This window comes from Ogataea angusta (genome assembly GCF_019207475.1).
Source record: "Ogataea angusta isolate 61-244 chromosome Unknown 61-244_NODE_10_length_428612_cov_89.696788, whole genome shotgun sequence".
Lineage (NCBI taxonomy): Eukaryota > Fungi > Ascomycota > Pichiomycetes > Pichiales > Pichiaceae > Ogataea > Ogataea angusta.
Window position 1 is genome coordinate 407,119 of NW_025065224.1, and position 21,494 is coordinate 428,612.

Genomic DNA, 21,494 nt, shown 5'->3' on the forward strand with positions numbered 1-21,494 from the left:
ATTAGAGCCTGATTAGAGCCCTGATTAGATCCCAATTACTAATTAATATAAATATGGCACAGATTGATTTTACAATTATTAGAGTATGTCCACCAGTGAGCACATCCACCGCACCACAGTCCAGGGCACAAGCGTCTACTACAGGGAAGCCGGCTCCGAGTCCAAACCTAAGCTGCTGCTGCTCCACGGCTACCCAACGTCGTCGTACATGTTCCGCAACCTGATTCCTCTGCTCTCGTCTTTTTTTCACGTCGTTGCCCCAGATCTTCCAGGATTCGGCTTTACAGAGCCGGCAGCAGACTATGTCTTTGATTTCGAGACACTCACAGAGACCGTTGGCCAGTTTGTGAAGAAACTTGGCTGGACGAAGTTCGCAATCTACGTTTTCGACTACGGCTCGCCAGTTGGGTTCCGTCTTGCACTTGAGAGCCCTTCTCAGATTACTGCAGTCATCTCGCAAAACGGCAACGCCTACGCCGAGGGAATTGACGACAGGTTTTGGGGGCCGCTCAAAAAGTACTGGGCAGCGGGAAAAAACGACCCCGAGCTGACGTCTGCGCTGAGAGCATATATTCAGGATAAGAGAAATGTCTGCTCTCAGTATTTTGATGGTGTTGTTGAGACGTCGGCGGTAGATCTCGCGCCGTCGACGCTGGACTGGGCCCTTCTTTCCAGAGATGGACAGACAGACATCCAGCTTGGCCTGTTCTTTGACTACCAGAATAATATTCGTCTGTATCCGCAGTTTCAGGAGTTTCTCAGACGCTCTGGCGTTCCTGTGCTGCTAGCCTGGGGAAAGAACGACGCCATTTTCAGCGTCGCCGGAGCAGAAGCTTTTCGAAGAGACGTGAAGCGGGAGAATTTGGCGATACGTTATTTTGATACGGGCCACTTTGCTCTTGAAACGCACGCAGAGGAGATTGCGAACGCTATCATCGGCTTTTTGGTTCCAAGGTTATGAGGACTAGTGCAAAACGATTAGTGACGTGAGATAGTGAAGTGAGATTAGTGACGTGAGATTAGTGACATGAGATGTGAAGTGAGATTAGTGATATGAGATTATTGATATGAAATTAGTGACGTGAGATTAATGCTCTGGCCTGTCGGTCAAATGTAGTGCCGAGAAAGCACGTTGTAAAAAAGTCTTATTGCACTGAGGGAAGAGAACAGCCGGTTGTTGTGGGCTGAACTGTTCTTTTAATAAACGGTGCTACGCAATACCAGTCCTCAAAGACTACCAGGAGAATGCAAGAGCCAGCTGCAGGCCCGGGCTCTTAAACTATGCGCCAGGATGCACATGACTGCCTGGCAGCAGTGTGCTCTTTGAGGTCCAGCTATATATATGCCAGCCTGATTAATTGCTCCCGTGTCCGATGATCACTGCAGGAGATAATTGCGGGTCTTGGTATGAGCCGATCAGCTTTTGACCAACGATCACAGACCCAATTGACTAGAATGGACTGCCGCCAAACACATGGCAGCAAGGACTGCATGATCCGTATTTCAGAAACTGCTTCAATAATCAAAGTCCTCCTGTAAGCTCTGTGCGGACGTTTTGTGACTGCCTTCCCTCCAGTGGTTAGCTTGGTTGAAACATCGGCAAAGGCAAGATTCTGCGCACCTTCCTAAAAAGCAAGAAGCTGGCTGCTCAGTATCGTCAATACCTGATACTCGGTGGGCAGACGTGGAGCTCATCAAACACCGCCCGGTTTTTTTATTCCTGCTACGCAAGACAGAGCTCGTTTGATGAACCGGAAACAGGCGCGATTTTAGCTAGACAGGCTTCAATTAAACTTCTCTATTTCTCATCGTCTGCAATTTGCCACTCTCAGCTTTCCCTGGGACCGTGTAACTACAATATTTTCAACCTAGTTACCATGCTACGCTGATTACCCCATTTCAAGTACTATCAGCTACATCTCATCCTCCAGCGGAGCAGGCTCCTTAACCCCCTTCTGCTCCACTATCAGCTTGTACTCCTCCGGACGTCTGTGGCGGGCAAAGTTGAAAGCCCTGTTTCTTGGCGGATAGCAGCTGTCGAGGTCTATCTCAGCCCAGACAAGCTCGTCACCATTGGTTTTCGACTTGGCAATAATCACGCCCTGGGGATCAACAATGGTCGATCCCGCAATCATGGAGTACTTGCCGTCATCGGCGCCCGTCCGCGCAGAACACAAAGAGTAGCAGCAGTTGTGGTACGAGTTGTACTGCAGACAGAGCTCGTTGTGGAAAGTAGCCATCGTCTCAGACGAGTCGGAGTTGACCATCTGCGACGGCTCTGCCACGTTGGAAACCGGCGTGTTGTAGCCGATACAGACGATCTCCGCTCCCTGGAGCCCCAGGATCTTCCACGACTCGGGCCATCTGCGGTCGTTACAGATCAGTTGCCCGATAATAGGCCCTCCATGGCCGGTCCCCGTTCCGGGCCATCTGAATGCTTTCCAGTTCAAGTTGCCCTCGAGAAAGTATCTCTTCTCGAGGTGCTGCCATGGAACATTCTCGAGCGGCTCCTTGTCCCCGGGCAAAAACATTTTCCGGTACTTGTTGATGTTATTTCCTGCCTGGTCGACAAAGACAGAGGTGTTGTAATGTTCGTCCTCGTCCGTCAGCTCTGCATAGCCGACACAAACGGCAATGCCATACTCCTTGGCCTTCTCGAAAAATGGCTTGAATGGGTCAAACTTGGTAACGTCGCCTTTCTGGTACCATTTGTCGAGTTCTGGGCCGAACGGAATGATATACCGAGGAAAGAAGGTGGTAAACGTGAGTTCCGGGAAGTTGACGAGCCTGACGCCTTTCTCGTGCGCCTCGTCCAGCAGGGCAATCATGCGCTGAGCCACATCCTCGTAGGGAGTATCAATGTCGATTCTGCCAACCTGGGCAGCTGCGACCTTTAGCAATCTAGTCATGGATGTGAGATCTCTATTTTCTTATCATATATATATCTCGTATGCATGCGCGGGCAAGGTGCAAAAAAAAAGTATTTAAGTTCGGGCAACTCTCAAACAACCATGCCTCCCGTTCAACGGCCCTACAGATCCAGAAGAGTGCGCCCGTGCGACAGGTGTCGCAAGCGCAAGTCGGGCTGTGTCATCGACGGAGAGCCGCCGTGCCAGCTCTGTGCCAAATTCAACCTCCGGTGTGAGTTCACAGATAAGGCACCGCCTGTAAATCGGCACAAACTGGCCCAGAAAAACGAAGTGGATGTAAGCCCCGTTGCGGAGCTGGAGCCTGTTGATCCAATGGCTGGTGTGACGTACACAGACGATGCTGACGTGCTGGAAAAAACGTTTGACCCCAAAACTCTCGAACGGAGAAACAGTCTTCACGCAGACCAGTTAATTCCTGATGCAGAAATTTGGAACGAGCTTTTTGGGCTGATCGTTGGCTCCAATCAGTACAGCAGCGTTGCTATAGCCTCTCCTGTCACCACGCGAGACGACGACGAACACTCCTCCATCGATGCTTTCAAAAAGTACCAGAACGTGTATCTTTATAAATCTGGCTACATTGACCCCGTAGTCCAGCATTTGTCCAAAAATCTCGAGAGTACCAAACCGAAAGAGTGCCATATGCGAAAGGTGGCCCACGCGGGAATTCCAGAGTACGTGCTCTTTTCGCGCAAACCAACAAACTACGACGTGCCCGGTATCAATTCGCTTATACAGCAGCTTTTCAGCCCGCACATTCCCAAGCTCATGGTGCTATTTCTCAAACACGTGAACTCGTATTTTCCCGTCTTCTCGCGTGGCCGCTTCAACACGTTTGCCAAGCAGGACACAAAGGTCTTCCCTTCTGCGCTCTTTGGCAGTCTTCTTGCCGTCACCGCCGATTGGTGGCACAGACATCCCGAGTTGAGCTTGATGGAGTGTCCAGCAGTGGAGTCTTTGGTTTCTGCTACCCGAGCTACTATACTTTCTGAGACGTCTAATCCGTGCTACGGAACTCTCCAATCCTGCCTGCTGCTGTCGCAGAAACTGACGCTTGAAAGTGTTGAGCTTGACGCGACCCAGGAATTATCTTTGCTAAGCGTTGCGTTCACTATTTGCCAATCTATGGGAATTAATGTAGAGTGTCGTCATTGGAACATTCCTGACTGGGAGAAGAGAGTCCGTCGACGGCTGTGGTGGACACTGTTTGTCCAGGAAAAATGGCTTAGTACATCTCTAGGACGGGCGAGTTTAATATCCAAAGAAGCATGGAACTTGTCGCTGGTTGACGGCGCTGACTTTGCGTTCTACCCAGACTCGTGGGGATCGCAAGAGCAACATGAATATGAAGTGCGCATCTTTAGCCTCGTCGTGAGTGTGACTATGGTGATTGACGGTTTGGGAGACCTAAATATTCCTCCTTTGATTCCAGCTTACGACAGAGCAAAAGCACTTCTACAGCGCATTGACACGCTGAGGAATGAGAACTCGGAGATATTTAACTTGGATCAGATTCTGTCCGGCGGCAGGAGTGCGGCAGCGCTGGTTGTTGCGACTCTAACGGCCAAAGTGCTAATCTACAGTGCTCTTCTCCGTTTGATGGAGACTGAATCAAGAGAGGACCAAGGTGGGAGACCCAGGATTGAGCAGGAATGTCTTGCACTTACATCGGAAGCTCTCGAAATCCTTGGAAGACTGAGACCGCACCATTTCGAGTCTTTCTGGTACTCCTGGTCGAGGTTCAATTTTGCAACCATCGCCAACTTTTTCCTTCTCGTATCGCGACTGTGTCCACCGAGCCAGTCTAAAGCTGTTGAGGCAAACATGGCAAAGCTCCGGTTCTTTTTCCAGAGCAGGTCCTTGGTGTTCCGGCATCTGAGCCTTGCCATGTGGATACTAAACGTACCTGAATACTGATTTCGCGCTATCTAATTAAGAGAAGATCCGCTTATGCGAGTTGCCCGATCGGCGATATAAAAAAAAAAAACCATCAGAACTAAAATCAATCATGACTCACCACAAGCCAAAGGTGCTGTACATACCCTCCGTTCAGAACATCCATGATGAAACCGCCTGGAGAACCTTGAACGAAAAATTTGAGGTCATTACCTACAACTGCGAATCAGAGGAAGAGTACATTGCCGAGGTGCGGAAGCCAGACGGGAAGTTCGCTGGTATAGAGGCCATCTGTCGCTCTTCCTGGCTGAAGGGCCAGCCGTACGTGCACCACTACCTATTCAGAGGCGAGCCGGTCAAGGCATTGCCCGACACGGTCAAGATTATTGTTCAGTCAGGACATGGCTACGACATAGTTGACGTCGACTACTTGACTAAAAAAGGCGTGCTTTTCTGCAACTCTCCAGACTGTTGCACCATCGCGACTGCAGATGTTGGGGTTGCCCTTGTTCTTCAGTCGTTTCGCTACCTTACGTACGCGGAACACTGTGTTCGGACCGGCAAATACTACGACTCTGCACCGCTAGCTCTGTGGGGTGAAAATCCGGCTGGAAAAACGCTGGGAATTATTGGACTCGGAAATATAGGGTTCCGTGTGGCAGTGGCTTGCAAGGCATTGGGGATGGAGGTGGCATACCATAACAGAACACCAAAACCGGAGTACGAGGAAAAAATAGAAAATCTGAGCTACTTTGAAAATCTGAACGACATGCTCGCCGTTACCGACTGTGTGTTTGTTGCTTGTCCACACACGTCCGCCACGCACCATTTGATAAACGGGGATAGATTCAAGCACATGAAGGATCGTGTTCGGCTGGTCAATATAGCCAGGGGACCGATAGTTGAGGAAGCAGCGGTTATCGATGCTCTTGAACGGGGCCAGCTCGTAGGAGCAGGTTTTGATGTTCACGAGTTTGAGCCTAAAATTCACCCAAAGCTCCTAGAAAACTATAAAGTGACACTGCTTCCGCATGTGGGGGTGACCTCAATCGACAGTTTTAAGGCATTCGAGAGAAAGTGCGTTGCCAATCTGGTTGAGTATTTCTACGGCAGTGGAAAGCCTGCGTCTGTTAACAAGGTCGGCAGTGAGCAGATTTGTAGAGGAGATATAAAGTGCTAGTATAGCTGAACAGTAAACAGAGATCTGGAAATCTAGTGCTGAGTCTGACAGCCCTACAAACTCTGTCGGGAGCTAAACTCTCTTAGGCATTTCGGAGCACGTGACGGTTGCTCCTCCGGATTAATCCACAGAAATGAATACTGAAGAAGCAAGTCAAAATCACCGTCGTTAGTATTCTGGGAGGATATGCGGTCAATGCTACGGTAAATGTGAAATCTGATCCCGATACTGAATATTGAAGATTGGTTACGGGCGTCATCAACAAGACTGAAATGACTGCCTTCCCTTGGTGGGCGTTGCTGCAGCTACTCCGTCAAAATCTGCTTTGCGGTGATATTTCGTGTACAGCCCTGAAGAGCTCAACCAAGCTATATCCAAAACATGGTGCTTCTTCAAGCCTGCAACAATCAATATGGGAAGTGAAATCTTTCTGGCTTATCAGAAAAATTGATAAAACGTTATCGCGCGTGATCTTGCCCGAAGGAAAAATTCCAGGTACATATAGTATTATTTCTAAGCACTAAATTACACAAATGTCTCGGAGATTCGAAGTTGAGGAAGTGCTTCAGCAGCTCACCGAAGCTCAAAAAATTGCTCTCACCGCAGGTACGTCATATCCCCCGAGTCCTAATTCCCAGGCGCCGACTACTGGCACACAACTGGTCTGCCACAGTTTGGAATTCCCAAAATCCGCACCTCGGACGGCCCGAATGGAATTCGTGGCCAGAACCATTTCAACAGCACCCCGACCGCATGCATCCCGTCAGGAACGGCCCTCGCGTCCACATGGGATGGCAATCTGCTGTTCCAAACGGGCGAATTGCTGGACAAAGAGGCCCGAGCTAAAGGTGTGCACGTGATCTTAGGCCCTACGGCCAACATCCAGCGGGCTCCTCTCGGCGGACGTGGCTTCGAGTCGTTTTCGGAAGATCCGTATCTATCGGGTATCCTGTCTGCTGCGTATATCAATGGATTTCAAAAAACAGGTCTTGCTGCCACCATGAAGCACTATGTCGGCAACGACCAGGAACACGAGCGATTCAGTTCGAACTCGGTGATTTCCCAGCGTGCCTTGCGTGAGATCTACCTCCGTCCGTTTGAAATTGCTATCAAGGAGTCCAAGCCCAAAGGTATCATGACAAGCTACAACCGAGTCAATGGAGTCCATGTGAGCGAGGATAGATATCTGCTCACAGAAATTCTCCAAAACCAGTGGGGCTATCAAGGCCTCATCATGTCAGACTGGACCGGTACCTACTCCACTACCGAAGCATTGCTGGCGGGTCTTGATCTGGAGATGCCCGGTCCGGGAATTTGGAGAGGAGCTAACCTAAGCAGGGCCTTAGTTGCAGGAAAAATCTCGAAAGACGTACTGGACGGCCGCGCTCGCAGGGTGTTGCAATTGGCTAACAGTGTCATAGATGCGGGCGTTGAGGACGATAAGACAGAGGAGCAACGCGATGTTCCTGAAACCAGAACGTTTCTGAGGAAATTGGCAGGCGAGGCCGTGGTGCTCTTGAAAAACGAGGATAGCGTGCTACCACTACAGAAGGAAAAAACCTTGGTCATTGGTCCAAACGCTATATACACTGCCTACTCTGGCGGCGGCTCCGCACTGGTGACCCCGTACTACACTGTTTCTCCATTGGACGCAATTAGCAAAGAGATTGGCCCAGAGAATGTAACATTTCAGATCGGGGCGTATTCTCACAGATACATGCCTTCTCTCGCTCGCTATTTGAAGCTAGACAATGGGAGCACCGGCGTGCGGTTTCAGATCTACAACGAGTCCTTTGAGGTTAAGGAGCGAGTCGCAGTTGATGACCTGACCCTGAGAGATATCAATTATTTCCGGATGAATGACTATGTCAATCCGAAATTAAAGTCAAGCACATTTTATTGTTGTCTCACGTCAAACTTCGTTTCCGAGTCAGACGGCCTATTTGACTTTGGTGTCAGTGTTTACGGGACTGCGCTGCTGTTTTTGGACGACGAGCTGATTATTGACAATTTGCACAACCAGAAAGCCGGAGAGTCGTTTTACGGAAGAGGAACAGTCGAGGTCCGGGGATCGTATTTTGTCAAAGCCGGGCAACGGTACAAGCTGCGTATTGAGTTTGGCTCGTCCCCAACGAGCATGCTGCACCAATCGAATCCTGTCTTTTTTGGAGCTGGAGGTCTGATGTTTGGTGGTGCTCCGCGGATAGATGACGAGCAGGAGATCCGGCAAGCAGCGGAGGCAGCTAGCCTGGCCTCACAGGTTGTTCTTGTCACGGGGCTAAACAAAGAATGGGAATCTGAGGGATCAGACAGGAAGAACATGAAACTTCCCGGCCACAACGACCGTCTGATAGAGTCTGTGCTGGACGCGAATCCAAACACAGTCGTGGTGATCCAGGCAGGAACGCCAGTCGAAATGCCCTGGAAAAGCAAAGCAAAGGCTCTGCTGTACACTTCTTACGGTGGAAACGAAACAGGCAGCGGAATTGCAGATGTTGTTTTTGGCAACATCAATCCTGCTGGAAAGCTGCCCCTGACCTTCCCCAAACGGTTGGAAGATTGTCCTGGGTATATAAATTTCGGGACAGAAAACGGCAGGGTCCTCTATGGCGAGGACGTCTATGTTGGCTACCGCTTTTATGACACACTGAATGTTCCTACGTTGTTTCCCTTTGGTTACGGGCTGAGCTACACCTCCTTTGCTCTGTCTGCTTTGAAGGTGGACTACGACGGCGTGCTGAAGGTGGAGGTCTCGGTGAAAAATACAGGCCACCGTGCGGGTGCCGAGGTTGTTCAGGTTTACATTCATCAGAACAGCCCGGCAATCAAAAGGCCATTTAAAGAGCTGAAAGGATTCAGCAAAATATTTTTGGAAGCAGGAAGTTCTAAGAAAGTGCGCATATCGATTGACGGCAAGTTCGCCACCTCGTACTGGAACGAAGCTCGCGATAAATGGATTATGGAGGCGGGAACGTACACAGTTCTCGTGGGAGCGTCGAGCGAGGGGGACTTCCTGGAGGAAGAGTTCACTGTTGCTCGGCCTTCTTTATGGCTTGATAAACTTGTATAGGATAGCTTACAAATAAGACTGGCCCCTTAATTCTCTTCCCGGCTTGGCCCACGTGAACAGTCCGCGCTTGGACGTTTTCAGCCCCATACGTACCAACCCAGATAGAATATTAACGGCACAGCACACTCCATCGACGACTTGCACATTGCGTCCTTCCAGTGCCTGTTCCACGGCAGAAGCCATATCTGCCATCCCAGCACATCCAAGAACAATACAGTCAGCATCCTGCTGCTCAACTAGCTGCTTTGCACAACTGGCCATCAACGAAAGAACTTCCGTTTTTGGTTTCGTCTCCAGCTCCTTGACCGTGAGCTTCGTCGACAAAAGACCTGCACAGAACTTTTCCAGGCCGTAGCCTTGGACGGCGTACTGGTGACGAATCTGTGACCGGTACCCGGTGCAGAGCACGCCAAACTTTCCACCGAGCATCCGAGCAGTGTAGAACGCAGCCTCCATTATTCCACAGCACGGAATATCGAACTCTTCTCGAATACAGTTGACCAGCGGATGGTCCGAAAAGCAGCCAACAACCACGGCATCGACCTGCGAGAAGAGAGGGTAGGCATCTCTGAGACACTCGGCTGCAGATATCACAGAGTCTAGGTGACTTTCGATCGTCACCGGGGCTTTACCAGCTGGCCCCGTATATCCATAGACTGTGGTGTCCGGCGGAAGACTGCTGGAAATCATCTTCAGACAAGACGCGGTCATCGAGGCAGTGGCGTTGGGATTGACAAAGAGAACCTTGATGGAGGTCCCGGAGCCCCCAACCGAGGGAAGATCTTCCAATTGTAGAGACATGAAAATTATCAAGATGCTCTGGCTATGCTTTTTATTTGATATGCAAGATCGGGCAACTTATCTGCGATAAAAAGGAGCTGGCTCGGCCAAATCGAAGACAGCATGTTTTCGTATCAAAGAGGGCAATTCGACCTGGTCATCCACAACGGGCTTGTGGTGGTGGGCTCCGATGTGATGCCACCGTCAACGTACATTGGTGTCAAAGGTGGCATCATCGAACAGATCTCAGCAACACCTCTCACGGGAAAAAAAATCATAGATGCCGAGGGAGGCTATATCATGCCCGGCGGCATCGACTCGCACGTCCACCTGTCCCAGAAGAACACCCCCGCTGGCGACACGTTTGAGTCAGGAACACGTTCTGCTCCGCCGGGAGGAACAACCACAGTGATTCCATTTGCGATCCAAAATTCCAAGGACGACTTCGACCTGGTTTCTGCCGTTGAAGAGTACCACACACAGGCTAAAAACAAGTCTTACTGCGACTATGGATTCCACGTGATTATCTCCAACCCCAGCGACGAGCTCCTCGGGACCCAGCTTCCCCTGCTGGCCCAGCAGCACGGAATCACTTCAGTCAAGGTGTACACGACGTATCCTCGATATCGTCTTTCCGACGAGCAGCTGCTCGATATTCTTCTGTCAAATCGTAAGCTGGGCATCACTACGATGATCCATGCGGAAAATGCCGATATCATTGACTTTATAGGCAAGAAGCTGGAGGAGAAGAAACTTACAGATCCGTTTTACCACTCCGTGAGCCGTCCGAAAGTAGCCGAGGACGAGGCCACTTATCGGGTGATTTCTTTGTCCAAGATGATCGACGTTCCAATTCTGATTGTGCACATGTCGTCTGAGACGGCCCTGGCGACCGTCAGAGAGGCGCAGAACAATCTGGTGCCCATATTTGCAGAGACTTGTCCGCAGTACCTATTTTTGACCGCCGACTACTTGAAACACCAGTGCTCGCACCATGTCCACAAAAATGACCCCTTTGAGGGGGCCAAGTACATTTGCTCGCCGCCATTGAGACAATCCCAAAGTGAGCTTGACGGAGTCTGGAAAGCCATTCAGAACGGAACGGTGACTGTGTTCAGCAGCGACCATGCCCCGACTATTTACGACCACCCGCTAGGGAAAAAAGCCGGGCTGGTCAACGGGATCCCCCACTACAAAAAGGTGCCGAACGGCCTGCCGGGCATTGAGACAAGGATGCCTCTGCTGTTTTGCAAAGGTGTTGAGACCGGCAAAATTACTGCACAACGGTACGTGGAGCTGTGCTGCTCCAACCCGGCAAAACTGTACGGCCTGGAGCAGAAGGGAACAATTGCTGTGGGCAAGGACGCAGACTTTGTTATCTGGTACCCAAAGGGTAAAATGACACCCTTCATCCTGTCCAACTCGATGCTCCACCACGGCATAGACTACTCGCCTTTTGAAGGAGTGGAATTTACCAACTGGCCACGATACACTATCTTGCGGGGTTCTGTGGTCTGGGATAGAGATAACGATGGCTTGTTGGCATCAAAAATTACAGGCCAGTATGTAAAGCGGGCAGCGTCCAGCATGGCCGGGTCCGTGGGCAAGCTGTCCTATATTTTCGAATAGCAGACGTATTTCTCAACCCGAAAAAACTTTCTTTATCTCCAATCTCTGATTTCCAGATTCGCGAAACTTTTTCATGCACGATAGGGCAACTTATCAAAGTCTCGGTGGACTTTTGGAAACTATAAAAATGAGCCTCAAATCGGTGAACTCTCATCAAAATGAACGTCCTCAAACGGTTTGACCATTTTGTGTCTGTGCGAGACGACACCGAGGATGACGATGACCTGCTCAGAGCCAACCCCGACCTGAAACCCACGCCTCCCCAGGAGAGAACGTGGAAGACGTACAACTACATCGTGGTCTGGTTCCAATCAGCGTTTGGAGTTAGCTCGTGGAACACAGGGTCGTCGCTCATGAAAGCTACGGGGCTTCCCTATAAACACGTTATTGGCGGTGCGATCATAACTGCCTTCTTCTGCTGTTTCCTGGTGGTGATTTCTGCCCGGTCGGGAGCCGACTACCATATCGGGTACCCTGCAGTTGCAAGGGCAGTCTTTGGCGTGCGGCTTGCCAGCTTCTTTGTGTTTGTGCGTATGTTTGTTGCTGCGTTGTGGTTTGGTGTCCAGACCTATTATGGCTCAAGATGTTTCGATATTGCTCTGCGCTGTGTGTTTGGCCATAAATGGACAGACATTCCTAATTATCTCCCCGACAGCGCTCAGATCACGACACGGCTGATGGTTGCGTTTCTGCTGTACTGGATTGTGCAGTTCCCATTGATGTTTCTGCATCCAAGACAGATCCGCTGGTTCTTCACCGTCAAGGGCATCATCATGCCTATTGCGGCCTTTGGTCTGTTCATCTTCTGTATGATCAAGGGAGGTGGTCCTGGAGACTACGATATTGGTGTCAGTGTGGAGAGAGTTACCACCACGGGAAACGAATGGATCCACATGATCAACTCTATCATCGGATCGGTGTCTGCAATGATCATCAACCAGCCAGACATAGCTCGGTACGCAAAGAAAAAACACAGTGCCATCTGGCCCCAATCGATTGGCTACATTCCGTCGACGCTTGCAATTTTGCTGATCGGCATGGCCTCAAATGCTTCCATCCGCAGAGCTTACGGAGAGTCGTACTGGAGCATGTGGGACCTGCTGTCTGCTATTCTTGAGAACGAGTGGGGCCCAGGCACGCGCTGTGCTGTGTTCTTGTGCTCTGTGTCGTTTGCTTTGGGTGCAGCGGGCACAAACATTTTTGGCAACTCTATTCCGTTTGCTGCTGACCTGTGCGGCCTGCTCCCAAAATACTTCACTATTGTCCGTGGCCAGATCTTCCTCGGGCTTCTGGCATGGGGAATGGTCCCATGGAAAATGATTAACTCTGCAGCCACGCTTGTCTCGTTTCTCGGGTCGTACTCCATATTCGTCGCTCCTTTGCTTGGGTGTCTGTTATCTGACTTTTACATTATCCGCAAGGGCAACATCCACGTTCCCTCGTTGTACACCAAAAACCCAAAGGGAATCTACTACTTCTACAAGGGATGCAACCTCTGGGCAGCAGCAGCGTGGCTCATTTCTCCGATCATCGCCATTCCTGGTCTTTACAGATCGTACCATCCGGAAGCGTTGACCCAGACAGCCTCGAACATTTTCTACGGTGGCTGGCTGTACACGTTTATCATTGGATTTGTGGCCTACACTGCTCTCGGGTTGATCTATAAGCCTAAGCTGTACCCTGATGAGTATAGCGAGACACCAAAAACATGGGAGTATCTGGTCGAGACCAACGGCTTTTTCGAGGACGACGAGCCGATCAACGGCGTGGGCTATCCTGGAACAGTCGTGGAAGTGGAGAAAGACTTTGCATCCGGAAGCTACGAGCACAAAAGCGACTTACAGGTGGTCATGAGTGCGAGATCCGTGGGTCAGATGTAGATCTGGTCCCGTGTAAGTTTAGTTCGCGGAAATTGATTTTATTACGAGTGGATTTTATTTTTATCGAGATTTAATTTTTGGCTGGAAATGTAGAATTGAGTAGTGATTACCTGAAACTATGACAAGCTTTTTGTTACACCATTCACTAGCAGAAGTGGATTATCAGCCAATTTCAAAACACCACCATCTCCCCCACGAAAATCACAGGACCAGTCTCTGCTCTTCCCACAGATAAGAGACTAGAATGTCGTTCTCCTTTCTCTATGCTACATCAATAACACTATCAAAATGTCAGTGCCATTCAATGCAATTATCTATATCACTTCAATGCAATCGTGTGAACGAGAGAAAACGCAGCATAGAGAGCCAGCATCCACCAGAACAAGGTGGCCACGCTGTGTGTATTTGTCCATGCCAGGACCCTTGCGCCTATCAATGGCGCCACAAAAGAAGCAAGACCACTTGCACTCATTGCCACTCCATTCAGGAACGACACACTTTCCGGCGGCGTAGCACGATGCAGAAGAATGAAGATATACGGAAAACATATGACTCCTCCAATTTCCTTCAGCAGCACGCTAAAGTATGACAAAACGGTGGAAACAAAAGTATTATCATCTTGCTCGCCAAATGCCGCAAGCGGTAGCACAAAATAGGATATCGTGAATACAGAGACTCCTAGACGGTATGCTCGCAATATGCCAAATTTTTGCTCCAATACAGGAGATAGGAAAAGGACCATTATGATCCCGACCAGTCCTCCCACGGACAGCATGGTTCCCACCTGTTTATATGACATGCCCAGACCGCCCTTCAGTCCAAGAGGGAAATGCAAGCTTTCAGGCTGGAAAGGAGCGGACAGAAAAACGGGGAGGAAATGTGAGTAAATCAGAATGTGCGACATCAAGAAGCACTGGCTGATTATGATATGGACGATCTTTGAGTTGAGTCCAAATTTGCTTTTGGGTTTTGCTGCTGGATCAGTTGCAAGCTCGGTTTCTGGTTCGGTTTCGGGCTCGCTAAGGAGACCGTCGTCGAGCTCTATCTCAAACGGATCCTCCTTTATCGTGTGTTCGCTGAAGCCCAGCTTGCTGCGGATGCTATTTCCCAAAGCGAGGCCAAAATCGGATCTATACCTTATTTGCTGGTGTGTTTCTTGCAAGAAAAGGAACGCTATAATGCAAACCAGCAAAATAAGAGCTGCTATCACAACATTGGCCCTGAAAAACGGACGATCGCCAAAATCGTCCGTGTTGCTGGGTATGGTGATGAGCTGAGAGCTCAAAAAAGGCCCAATCATGAACCCAAGATTGTAGAAAAGCGGCACAATTGAGAACGCCAGCGACTGGTGCCGCTTTTCGTGAGCAATTTCTCCGAGGATTGTCCGAATAGTCGATAGGGTGTTGTTCGTGACGGCAAAAACGACTCTTGAAATAAGCAGACCGATGAAGCTCGTGCTGTTTGCAACTATTAGCAACGAAACAGCCTGTCCGACCAAGCTAATGAGCAGAACGTTTTTCCGGCCCCAATAGTCTGCCTGGAAACCCCAGAAAAGGTTGAAGATGATATGGAAGAGACTTCCGGTTGCAGACAGATACGAGATGTACACTGTGATCTTGCTCTCATCTGAAGTGGCCGTGACGTACCTGACTAGATGGTACATGTAGGGAAACGTGGACGTTTCCCCAATGGAGTCCACCAGCCTCACAATGGACACGATCGCCACCTGAAACAGTGGGAAGTCGGCCAAAATTTCAATCATAGTCAACCAACCATCTTGACCTGGGTCCTTTCCAGTTCAGAGGCGGGATATTGGCTGCCCCAGTGCGAGCCGGTGCTGCATGAGCTGCAAAAAAGAAAAGCCGCCCACGCAGTCAAGAAAAAAATTAATCACCGATGAGTCCGTGCAGTTCACATTTGAAAGGTGCTGGACCCTCCCTCCAAAGGGGCTCCAGCAAAAAGGTGGAACAAATTCATAACTTATACTCCATCCAATCTCCAATTTTCAACTACACCATGAAGTTCCAAAACCTTGTTTCTGCCCTTGCCCTGTCTGGCCTTTCAATGGGTGCCACGTCGACTGACACTGCGTCTGCCGCTGTCACTACGTACTCCCTTGTCATCTCCAGATACGGTGCATTTTTCACTAAGGTGATGACTTCCACCGTTGGCCAATCCATCGATTACGTGGATCAGTACATGAGTGACAGCAACATCCTTGCTTACACTATTGGCGATTCGTCTGGATCGGCCTCTTTCTACAGCAGGGCTTCAGTCCTTTCATCCGAGTCGTCTGCCTCGGCAGCCAGTGCAAGTGCTACGGCCACCACCACCGAGTCCAGCTCCTCTGAAGAGGAAACTTCTACTTCGGCCTCCGAGACTAGCACAGAGTCGTCCTCGTCATCGACCAGCAGCTCTAACGGAGCAGCAGGTTTGCAACTTGGAACTGTCTCTGCCGCTATGGGTCTGTCTCTCTGTCTTATGTTGCTATAATAGATTTAGGTAGCCTGATTTAGATTTGGCCGAATGCCTGAAAATAGTAATTCCGTAAAGCTTAGTGATGCGACGCTGTTTAACGTCATTGCAGAAGATTGCGTTCCCGAGCATGCCGTGGGGGCTTTTCGACGGCTTTGCGCCTTATGCACTTACGAGTTTCACCGCGCACCCGCGCAACGCGGAATTACAATGCCCGTCTCTTGCTACCCTTTTTATTTCTACCTACGATCAAGTGTTCTTCTGTTCAACATGAAAAGAGTGGCCTTCAGCGAGCAGGTGTCTGGCTTTCCAAAGCTCCAGGTTGGTATTTTACTGCTCATACAGGTAGCCCAGTATACCGCTGAGCTCTCAACAGATTGCTACATTTGGCATATTATCAAGAGCTTCCACACGGCAAAAGCCCATGATGAAGTGCTCAAATATATTGGCTACCTCGCTTTTGCCGACGGTGCACCACAGGTTCTTACATACATCTTCTGGGCCTTTCAAGCCGAACGTTTTGGCCGCAAGCCAATCATGCTGACTGGCCTCATTTCCTTGGCCTTTTCTATGCTGCTCTACGGCTTCGGAAGAAAATTCTACCTGATCTGGATAGCGAAATTTGCCGCTAGTCTGCTCAATGCCAACCACACGCTGGTGAGGACAGCTCTGGGAGAAGTGACTCCATCACTAAACCATCAACCTTTGGCATTTTTGACCATTCCAGTCTCCTATTTCGTGGGATCATGGCTTGGACCCCTCATTGGCAATAATCTCATTACTCCATGGACTGGACCACCTCCTGCTGATGCTCCACCTGACAGACGGTTCATCAAGGTGTTCCCGTTTGCGCTCCCTAACATTGTGCTGGCCATCATTCTGCTTTCCACGGCTCTTTTGACATTCCTCTTTTTCGAGGAAACTCATCCGTATCTTGACCACCAAGCAGATCGGGGGCTTGCCTTTGGTAACTTGATCAGAGAGAAGCTCGGCCTGTCGTCATCCAAAGGAAGTTACAGCCGCAAATTCGCTACGGCAAATGATGGCCTGGTGGATGGCGAAGATGACATCGAGCTCCAGGACCCTACAGGTGCTGCAGAAGATAGTTCTGCTCCGGTTTTTGCAACCTACAGCAGACCAAAACTGATCCAGATGATAATTTCGCACACGCTGTTTGGTTATCTGTCTGCTGTGTTTGCAAAGCTCGCTGACTCCTATTTCACAGAATCGTTGAACAAGGATTCCATTGGGTTTCCGTTCATGTTCAAAGGAGGATGTGGAATCAGCTGGGTGGATCTACCTGTTATTGTGATTAGATGTCTGGTGGTTGCCATCATAATAACCGTCATAGCCGTGCCGCTGGCTGCCAAATACGGCGCTATTCTGGGTGGCTACCGCGTCAGTCTTACCAGCTTCATTGTCACCTTCTTTTTCCTGCCACTCTTCGTCTTTGTCGCTCCTGATGTGACTGGAATTCCCCAATCTGCCTACTACGGCTTCCTTTATGTTCTTCTCCTGGCACAAAACACGTTCTTCCTGATTGGACTTGCCTTCGCTGCGACGTTGCTGAACATGCACGTTTCTGCTGAGGACCGCAACATTCAGACGGCAATTGCAATGGCAGCATATGCTGGCATGGGCTACTTTGGAACGATGCTGACTTCCTGGATGAGGTCTCTGTTCAACAACCTTGGACTGCAGACCATTTTCTGGTGGCTCCTTGCCCTGATTTCGTTGTTTACACTCCTACATTCACGCGTGATTGCCAATTAGACAGTATATTGACCTATATAGGTAATCAGAACACAAGGCTCATCAGAAGCAAAGCAGCCCCTCCAAACGACACACCGGCCAGTGTTGCCGCTCCTGCGGACGACGAAGAGCTGGAGCTAGAGCTTGCGGACGAGGTAGAGGTCGAAGAGCTGGTCGACGTGGTAGAAGAGCTCGATGACGTAGAGCTGCCAAGAATGTGACTCATGGTGGTGGACAACTCGTCAGTTGTTGCTGCCTCGTCTGGTTGGTAGGACATGTAGTAAGAGCCATTTTCGAATCTTGGCACCAATGTAGCAGTGTAGTTGGTGCCAAGATCTGAAAGTCCACCATCAATTCCTTGGAAGTACAAGTAGTACGTCGAGTTGTAATCGACTTCTTTGAAGGAATAAAGCATCGTTCCGCTGTAGTAGACAAAGTGAGTCTGGATCACAATTGGCTCAGTGGTACCGGTCGTGTTGACCGTCACCAAACCAGTGTCGTCGTTAATAGTCCAATAGAGCGGATTGTCTAAGTAGCCCTGAGAAGTTTGGGTGAGCTCGTAGTATCCTTCGTCGGTGATAAATCCGGTGAAGTTGTAGCACGTCGAGCAGTCAGGGAAGACTCCAACGATGTTGTCCTCGTTATATTGAAGAACAACGGTGGATCCTGGTGGAAAATCAGATGAGTGAAGTCCACCATACATGATAAACTCAGAAGAAGCTGCCAAAGCAGCTCCCAGCTGAGTGAGCAAGAGTCCTGACGTCTGGAGAAGAGTCTTAGCTAGCATTTTGAAAGAAGAGAAGCTGCCTGGGATTGTGAAAAATTTCTTTGCTTATGATGATCCTGTGCAACCCGTAGTCGGGCCACACTGTTACCGAGACTTGAGCTGGTTGCCAGTTGCAGCCAATAGGAAAGGACTTATCGCAAATATCACCTGCATGATCACAATAGCTGCGACTTTCAAATCAGGACTGCGCTTTTCAGCTCAGCTACATTATTAGGGTCCTTGTTGTCAGTTGAATTAATTTCCAAAAAAAGCCAACAAATTGGCATGTCCACAGAGAAAACACAAATGCCGATATTATTGTTTCTTGGCACGCAGGGTCCGGGATCAGTTTGATGAGCGTCACTCCAGCTTCATTGGCCAGGATTCAAAATCCCTCACAAGCTGCAACTACCTACCTTGCGTATGTGGGCTTTGTGATTAGTAAGTCTTACGTTTTGTGGTCATATTTCCCATTTCTACCGAGAAGGGCTATTCCGGATTTAAGATGTGAAAAATATCTTTTCCATCAGTCCTTCCGCCCACATTTGAGGAGAATTTTCCAAGCTCGATTCAGAAAAATTCAGGTAGCCTCAAATTTTACTCGCAAATCATGAGACTAATCACTGCCTTACCTCTTCTTGCGATATGCTTGAGAACTACTGAAGGTGCCTTTCTCAAGAGAGAACCCGCCGTTGTGCCTCTAGCTAAAAGAGATGCAACCACTGCCCTGACGGATTCGGTGTGGACCACTACAACAGGCACCACCACTACGACGTTCACTCCCTATGCTATTGATGGAGTGACGGTGGATGCTTCCCCTGTGACCTCGTCGGCAACTGCTTGGGTGTCTCTTGACAGCTCTGGTATTCCCTATGCTGTCACCCCAACTGTGTCTGATAGCTCGACTACTTCTGCTTCGCCAACCCCAACGAACACTGCGTACCCAACTCCGCTAGCTGCTCCCCCGGTTTTGCGCTGTATGAACGAGCGTGTTCCATCAAGTAGCGATCCGTTGTGTATCGCAAACGCTACCAGCTTTGTCGCTGGCGAGACGTACTGGATTACCTGGAATCCACTATATTGGAACCCAGATAACGACGATGATGGAATTTCAAAGGTTCAGATTCGTCTGCGGGCATACTCAGAAGACACAAACTCCTCTGCTTTCTACACCACCGACTACTCTCCCAACTCTGACGGTTATATAGCACTCACTATAGACTCGGACTGGATAGACGAGGGAAATGACGGCTGGGTGCAAATTGTGCTGACTCCTTTCCTTGACGATGATGATCTTTCAAGCAAATACAGCAGTTACGAAGGACCTGCTGTGAAGCTTGTTTCATCACAGGGAAGTATTGAGAGAGTGCCATCGGACAACGGTTCTAGCAGCAGCAGTAGCAGCACTTCCACCACCTCGAGCTCTACCTCTACTGCTACCTCTACATCATCATCTTCCAGTCATAAAAGCAAGGCCTCTGTGATTGCTCCAGCAGTCGTGGTTCCTGTCGTTGTTGTTGGACTGGTTGGAGGACTGGTTGCGTACATTTTCATGGCGAGAAACAGAAAGAAGGTCAAGGAGCAGAACAAGACGGCCAACGAGAACCTGCCGATGGAGTCTCTTCCTCGTGGAAAGGAAGATGATCACAATTACGACGGAAGATCGCTCAGAACCGAGGCTACCGGAACTAATCCTTTCGATTAGAATCAACTAATTTTAAATATGGTAAAAGCAAGTTATAATTTAAGATGTAGTCGATGATTGGTTATATTAGCCATACTAAAGTCAATTAGTCTTCGAGATATCTAAAAAATTAGCTAGCTTTGCAAGTGTCTATTTGAAAGCTATAGAGACCCCGTCACAACTTACATAAGAAGAACGGCCATTCCGGAGAGCAAAGCACCCAGACCGACTCTAGCAACAGTCTCAGCAGCAGCACCCTCGTAAGTAGCAACCGAGGCAGCAGATGAGGCGGCAGCAGATGAAGAGGAGCCGCTAGAGTAGTAAGAAGACTGAGCGGAAGCAGTTCTCTCGTACAGAGCAGAGTAGAAGGAAGCAGAAGCGCTGGCGTCACCAACGGTGTAAGCCAAAACGTTGGTGTTTCCAGCGTTAGCAGCCTTCTCAGGGTTCTCGACGCCGACAGTGTTGGTGACGACCTTGGTGAAGAGGTGGTTGTTCTTGTACAGAACAACACTCTCAGTGGTCAGCTCAGCAGCGCTGGAAGAGGTGGCAGAAGCCTCGGTGGACTCGGCAGTGGAGGTAACTTCGGAAGAGGAAGCCTCAGTAGTCGAAGTGGTCTCTGCGGTGGAGGTGGCAGTAGACGAAGACTCAGTGGAAGTAGCACCGTTAACGTATGCCCAGAACGAAGAAGAAGCCTCAGCATCTCCAACGGTGTAGACGTGGATGGAAGTGTCCGTGGCGTATTGAGCGGCATATCCGAGGTCAGTGTTACCAACGGTAGAGGTCAAGACTTTGGTGAAGACAGCACCGTTTCTGTTGATAACCAGAGAGTAGGTGGTAAGTTCTTCAGCAGCAGCGAGGGAAGCAAGAGCAGCCAGAGCAGAGGTAAGCGAAAGGAATCTCATTTTGAATTCTAACTAAGAGTTGATGAAGGACTATATGGAATTTCTGTTCAATTATATATGGCTCGCAACATGATCTGCGAAAAGTCCGTGAATATGAGCATTCTCGGCCCTGTTCTTGGCTTCCCAAATCGGTCTTTGAAATTGCTGTTTGTAGAAGTATGGCTTTCCAAGGTGCATAGCCCCCACCTATTGGCTCTTTTGATACATAGAGCTTAGAGGCAGTGCGGGATTTAACAGCCCGCACCAATGGAACTTATTGGCCTTCTTGCTTTTGTATGCAGGGTTTCGCGTCGAAATATATTTTTCCAGATGCACCTCTCTCTTAACGGGATTTGCTCCTTTTCTTGGAATCACGTCAAACTTGTGTATGAGTAAAATTTAGGAAATGTAGCGAATCAGATTTTTTTCACACAATAAGTTCAATTTCGTGGCGACTGAAATTTGCTGGAAAAAGTCGACCGCAATGCCCGTGTTCGTACACTGTGGCAGCTGAACGAGGCCTGTGTGAGCGCCAAAGTGTCCCTGTAGCGATTGAGACTGACTGGCTTTC

At 49.5% G+C, this 21,494-nt stretch overlaps 14 protein-coding genes across 14 annotated transcripts; 9 read left to right on the forward strand and 5 right to left on the reverse strand.

Moving 5' to 3' along the window:
- Positions 1 to 53: 53 nt before the first annotated feature.
- Positions 54 to 961, forward strand: KL928_004719 (uncharacterized protein; the record flags this gene model as incomplete). The annotated part of the gene is made up of 2 exons (XM_043205448.1): positions 54 to 83; positions 173 to 961. The coding sequence occupies 2 exons, from the start codon at positions 54 to 56 to the stop codon at positions 959 to 961; spliced, it is 819 nt and encodes a 272-aa protein (XP_043058211.1).
- Positions 962 to 1,913: 952 nt separating this feature from the next.
- KL928_004720 (uncharacterized protein) lies at positions 1,914 to 2,909 on the reverse strand (the record flags this gene model as incomplete). Its single annotated transcript, XM_043205450.1, has 1 exon — positions 1,914 to 2,909. One exon carries the CDS (start codon positions 2,907 to 2,909, stop codon positions 1,914 to 1,916), a length of 996 nt encoding a protein of 331 aa, XP_043058212.1.
- Positions 2,910 to 3,011: 102 nt separating this feature from the next.
- Positions 3,012 to 4,847, forward strand: KL928_004721 (uncharacterized protein; the record flags this gene model as incomplete). The annotated part of the gene is made up of 1 exon (XM_043205451.1): positions 3,012 to 4,847. The coding sequence occupies one exon, from the start codon at positions 3,012 to 3,014 to the stop codon at positions 4,845 to 4,847; it is 1,836 nt and encodes a 611-aa protein (XP_043058213.1).
- A 91-nt stretch (positions 4,848 to 4,938) lies between these two features.
- KL928_004722 (uncharacterized protein) lies at positions 4,939 to 6,006 on the forward strand (the record flags this gene model as incomplete). The annotated part of the gene is made up of 1 exon (XM_043205452.1): positions 4,939 to 6,006. The coding sequence occupies one exon, from the start codon at positions 4,939 to 4,941 to the stop codon at positions 6,004 to 6,006; it is 1,068 nt and encodes a 355-aa protein (XP_043058214.1).
- Positions 6,007 to 6,539: 533 nt separating this feature from the next.
- On the forward strand, positions 6,540 to 9,076 carry KL928_004723 (uncharacterized protein; the record flags this gene model as incomplete). The annotated part of the gene is made up of 2 exons (XM_043205453.1): positions 6,540 to 6,668; positions 6,734 to 9,076. The coding sequence occupies 2 exons, from the start codon at positions 6,540 to 6,542 to the stop codon at positions 9,074 to 9,076; spliced, it is 2,472 nt and encodes an 823-aa protein (XP_043058215.1).
- A 6-nt stretch (positions 9,077 to 9,082) lies between these two features.
- KL928_004724 (uncharacterized protein) lies at positions 9,083 to 9,877 on the reverse strand (the record flags this gene model as incomplete). The annotated part of the gene is made up of 1 exon (XM_043205454.1): positions 9,083 to 9,877. One exon carries the CDS (start codon positions 9,875 to 9,877, stop codon positions 9,083 to 9,085), a length of 795 nt encoding a protein of 264 aa, XP_043058216.1.
- A 102-nt stretch (positions 9,878 to 9,979) lies between these two features.
- Positions 9,980 to 11,485, forward strand: KL928_004725 (uncharacterized protein; the record flags this gene model as incomplete). The annotated part of the gene is made up of 1 exon (XM_043205455.1): positions 9,980 to 11,485. The coding sequence occupies one exon, from the start codon at positions 9,980 to 9,982 to the stop codon at positions 11,483 to 11,485; it is 1,506 nt and encodes a 501-aa protein (XP_043058217.1).
- Positions 11,486 to 11,643: 158 nt separating this feature from the next.
- On the forward strand, positions 11,644 to 13,365 carry KL928_004726 (uncharacterized protein; the record flags this gene model as incomplete). Its single annotated transcript, XM_043205456.1, has 1 exon — positions 11,644 to 13,365. One exon carries the CDS (start codon positions 11,644 to 11,646, stop codon positions 13,363 to 13,365), a length of 1,722 nt encoding a protein of 573 aa, XP_043058218.1.
- Positions 13,366 to 13,684: 319 nt separating this feature from the next.
- Positions 13,685 to 15,127, reverse strand: KL928_004727 (uncharacterized protein; the record flags this gene model as incomplete). The annotated part of the gene is made up of 1 exon (XM_043205457.1): positions 13,685 to 15,127. The coding sequence occupies one exon, from the start codon at positions 15,125 to 15,127 to the stop codon at positions 13,685 to 13,687; it is 1,443 nt and encodes a 480-aa protein (XP_043058219.1).
- A 134-nt stretch (positions 15,128 to 15,261) lies between these two features.
- KL928_004728 (uncharacterized protein) lies at positions 15,262 to 15,858 on the forward strand (the record flags this gene model as incomplete). Its single annotated transcript, XM_043205458.1, has 1 exon — positions 15,262 to 15,858. The coding sequence occupies one exon, from the start codon at positions 15,262 to 15,264 to the stop codon at positions 15,856 to 15,858; it is 597 nt and encodes a 198-aa protein (XP_043058220.1).
- A 33-nt stretch (positions 15,859 to 15,891) lies between these two features.
- On the forward strand, positions 15,892 to 17,613 carry KL928_004729 (uncharacterized protein; the record flags this gene model as incomplete). The annotated part of the gene is made up of 1 exon (XM_043205459.1): positions 15,892 to 17,613. One exon carries the CDS (start codon positions 15,892 to 15,894, stop codon positions 17,611 to 17,613), a length of 1,722 nt encoding a protein of 573 aa, XP_043058221.1.
- Positions 17,614 to 17,638: 25 nt separating this feature from the next.
- KL928_004730 (uncharacterized protein) lies at positions 17,639 to 18,379 on the reverse strand (the record flags this gene model as incomplete). The annotated part of the gene is made up of 1 exon (XM_043205461.1): positions 17,639 to 18,379. One exon carries the CDS (start codon positions 18,377 to 18,379, stop codon positions 17,639 to 17,641), a length of 741 nt encoding a protein of 246 aa, XP_043058222.1.
- Positions 18,380 to 18,711: 332 nt separating this feature from the next.
- On the forward strand, positions 18,712 to 20,063 carry KL928_004731 (uncharacterized protein; the record flags this gene model as incomplete). Its single annotated transcript, XM_043205462.1, has 2 exons — positions 18,712 to 18,810; positions 18,933 to 20,063. The coding sequence occupies 2 exons, from the start codon at positions 18,712 to 18,714 to the stop codon at positions 20,061 to 20,063; spliced, it is 1,230 nt and encodes a 409-aa protein (XP_043058223.1).
- A 161-nt stretch (positions 20,064 to 20,224) lies between these two features.
- KL928_004732 (uncharacterized protein) lies at positions 20,225 to 20,944 on the reverse strand (the record flags this gene model as incomplete). The annotated part of the gene is made up of 1 exon (XM_043205463.1): positions 20,225 to 20,944. One exon carries the CDS (start codon positions 20,942 to 20,944, stop codon positions 20,225 to 20,227), a length of 720 nt encoding a protein of 239 aa, XP_043058224.1.
- Positions 20,945 to 21,494: the final 550 nt, after the last annotated feature.